This window comes from Mandrillus leucophaeus, unplaced genomic scaffold, assembly GCF_000951045.1.
Source record: "Mandrillus leucophaeus isolate KB7577 unplaced genomic scaffold, Mleu.le_1.0 Scaffold69, whole genome shotgun sequence".
In the NCBI taxonomy this organism is placed as follows: Eukaryota; Metazoa; Chordata; class Mammalia; order Primates; family Cercopithecidae; genus Mandrillus; species Mandrillus leucophaeus.
Window position 1 is genome coordinate 2017555 of NW_012107474.1, and position 2753 is coordinate 2020307.

The window sequence follows — 2753 nt, forward strand, 5'->3', positions numbered from 1 at the left end:
GGAGGTGACATGGCCTGGCTGTGTCCCCACCCAAATCTCATCTTGAATTGTAGTTCCCATAATCCCCACATGTTGTGGGCGGGACCTGGCAGGAGGTCATTCAACCATGGGGGCGGTTCCCCCATCCCGTTCCCGTGATAGGGACTGAATTCTCACAAAAGCTGATGGTTTTAAGGGGCTTTGAAAACCCTGGGCCCCTCACTCTGCACTTCTCCTTTCTGCTGCCATGTGAAGAAGGACGTGTTTGCTTCCACTTCTGCCATGACTGTAAGTTTCCTGAGGCCTCCCCAGCCTTGCTGAACTGTGAGTCCATTAAACTTTTTTCCTTTATAAATAACCCAGTCTCAGGTACACCTTTATTAGTGTTGGGGACCAGCCTCAACACCACCGGTAGGGTACCCAAAGTCCAGTGGTGACAAAGGAATGAGAAGAGACAGGTTAAGAGTTCATAAAGGTGGGGCCGGGCACAGTGGCTCACGCCTGTAATTCCAGCACTTTGGGAGGCCGAGGCGGGCGGTTCATGAGGTCAAGAGATCAAGACCATCCTGGCTAACATGGTGAAACCCTGTCTCTACTAAAAATACAAAAAATTAGCCAGACGTGGTGGTGGGCGCCTGTAGTCCCAGCTACTCGGGAGGCTGAGGCAGGAGAATGGCATGAACCTGGTGGGTGGAGCTTGCAGTGAGTGGAGATCACGCCACTGCACTCCAGCCTGGGAAACAAAACGAGACTCCGTCTCAAAAAAAAAAAAAGAAAGGAAGAGTTCATAAAGGTGGGAGCCAGGGGGCCAGTTGCAAAATGGAGGCTGCAAAAGGCACCGAGGTCTGGTGTCCACACTATTTATTGAGTACAATCACTTAGATCTAAGAAGCAGACGTTCAGGGCGAAACGGTGAAAGGGAGGCAGTATGTCACAGGCATAATCTATAGCAATAGCGGTTTAAAGGAATCTCCTTTGTGCTCAAACAGCCTATCTTTAACTTATCAGAGAGTTAGTGGGAGTGGCTTAACCAGCAGCCTGCACGTCTGTCCACATTCCAGCGCCTTCTCCTTGAACACCGTGTTTACAGATAAGAGAGCGGGTCTCACTCTGAGCATGGGAACATGATGGCAACCAGGAGGCTTTCCTCCTCAGAGGCCTCTTGTAGCTTTCCACAACTTATTGTCCCACATTTTTATGGCCAGTTTATACAGGTGCCCCACAAGCCCTTTTCCCAACAATTAGCAGTGTGAGAATGGACTAATATAGGGTGGCATCGGGAAGGGCTGCAACCAGGTGGCTTCAATTCTCCTACTGTCCTGAGCACTGGGTCCAAGGTCAAGGCGTCTCCAAGGCTGGTTCCCGAGGCCTCTCCCCAGGGCTTGCAGACAGCGTCAACTCCCCGTGTCCTCATGGCGCTGTCCCTCTGTGTGTGTCTGTGTCCTCATCTCATCTTCTTAAAAGGACCAATCAGCTTGGATCAGGGCCCACCCAGAGCCCTGATGGCCTCTTTTAACCTGGTGACCTCTGTAGGGGCTCCATCTCCAAATCGAGTCCCACTCTGAGGTGCTGGGGTTAAGGCTGCAACATGAGAATTTGGGGGGATGTACTTCGGCCACAACAGCCACGAGGAAGGGGAGACGTCCAGCACTTGGCTGGGTCTCAGACACAGGCCCCAGGATCCTCTGAGGCCCAGCTTCCTCTCGAAACATGGCGCATGGTCTTGCACCTCTCGGTGGCCTCCTGCCCACTGTGGGAGGTGGGATGAGCCCAGAGCCCACAAGAACCTTCTCAAACAGGGGACGGCACTTGGATCTTGTGTAGAACTCATTCCATTTACAGATGAAAAAACAGAGGCCAAACAAGCAGCTCCTTGGGCAGCCCAAGGAACCTGGCGCTCCTGTCGGACCCCAGCCGGCCAGGGAGTCCGGGCCGTGCCTGGCCCCTCGCCGGTGTCCATCGGCAGGTTCCTGGCCCTGGCCTTCTCCAGTCCTGCAGCTCCTTGTGTTCACACCAGCTGCCCCTTCCCTGCAGCAGGGACCACCAAGCCCAGCAGCAGGTCACCTGTCCCACCCGCTCTGGCTCCACACTCCAAAAGCCAGGACAGCGCAACCCGTCCACCTGCTGACCTCCAGCTCCGCAGGCTCCTTCCCAATGCCCTCAGGCCAGGAAGCTCAGACAGGAAGCTCCAGGAAATCCTCTCAAAGGGGCCACTGGGCATGCTGGCCTCAAGGCAGAGGCTCTGCCAAGCCTGGCTGCCCTGGGCTTGGGAGGCACAGCTCAGAGTGTGGAAAAATGAATGAGGGTGTGGTGTGGCCTCAAGGAACAGGGGCCTAGTCAGGGGAAGGTGCAGAAGTGCGAGCAGCAGCCCCGAGGCGGCGAGGTCTGCACCAGGTGGGCTCTGCAGGCACTTGGGGGCTCGGCTTTCCCACCCCTCCTCCCGCCTAACGGGCATCATGGAACCAATGATGCAGCTTATGTGGAACACTCGTGTCCCCGCCGGGAGTCTGGCTTTGTGGTCCATCCCAGGCAGAAGCTGCCCACGTGACCACCCCAGTAACAACCCTGGGCAGGAGGGGGGCGTGGTGGCGCACACCTGTAGTCCCAGCCACTCGGGAGGTAGAGGCAAAAAGATCGCTTCAGCCCAGGAGGTCAAGGCTGTGGTGAGCTGGCTGCACCACTGCACGTCAGCCTGGATGACAGAGACCTTGTCTCTACAAAAGAAAAAAGAAAAGACTGGGCGCGGAGTCTCACGCCTGTAATCCCAGCACCTT

The 2753-nt window shown here is 55.8% G+C and overlaps 1 protein-coding gene across 1 annotated transcript; it reads right to left on the reverse strand.

The window, feature by feature from the left end:
* Positions 1–1905: 1905 nt before the first annotated feature.
* On the reverse strand, positions 1906–2503 carry LOC105555547 (uncharacterized protein C21orf124). The gene is given in 3 exon segments (XM_012002534.1): positions 1906–2280; positions 2283–2418; positions 2420–2503. Coding segments are annotated over 3 exon segments (513 nt in total). The 3' UTR covers positions 1906–1987.
* Between the last annotated feature and the right edge of the window lie 250 nt (positions 2504–2753).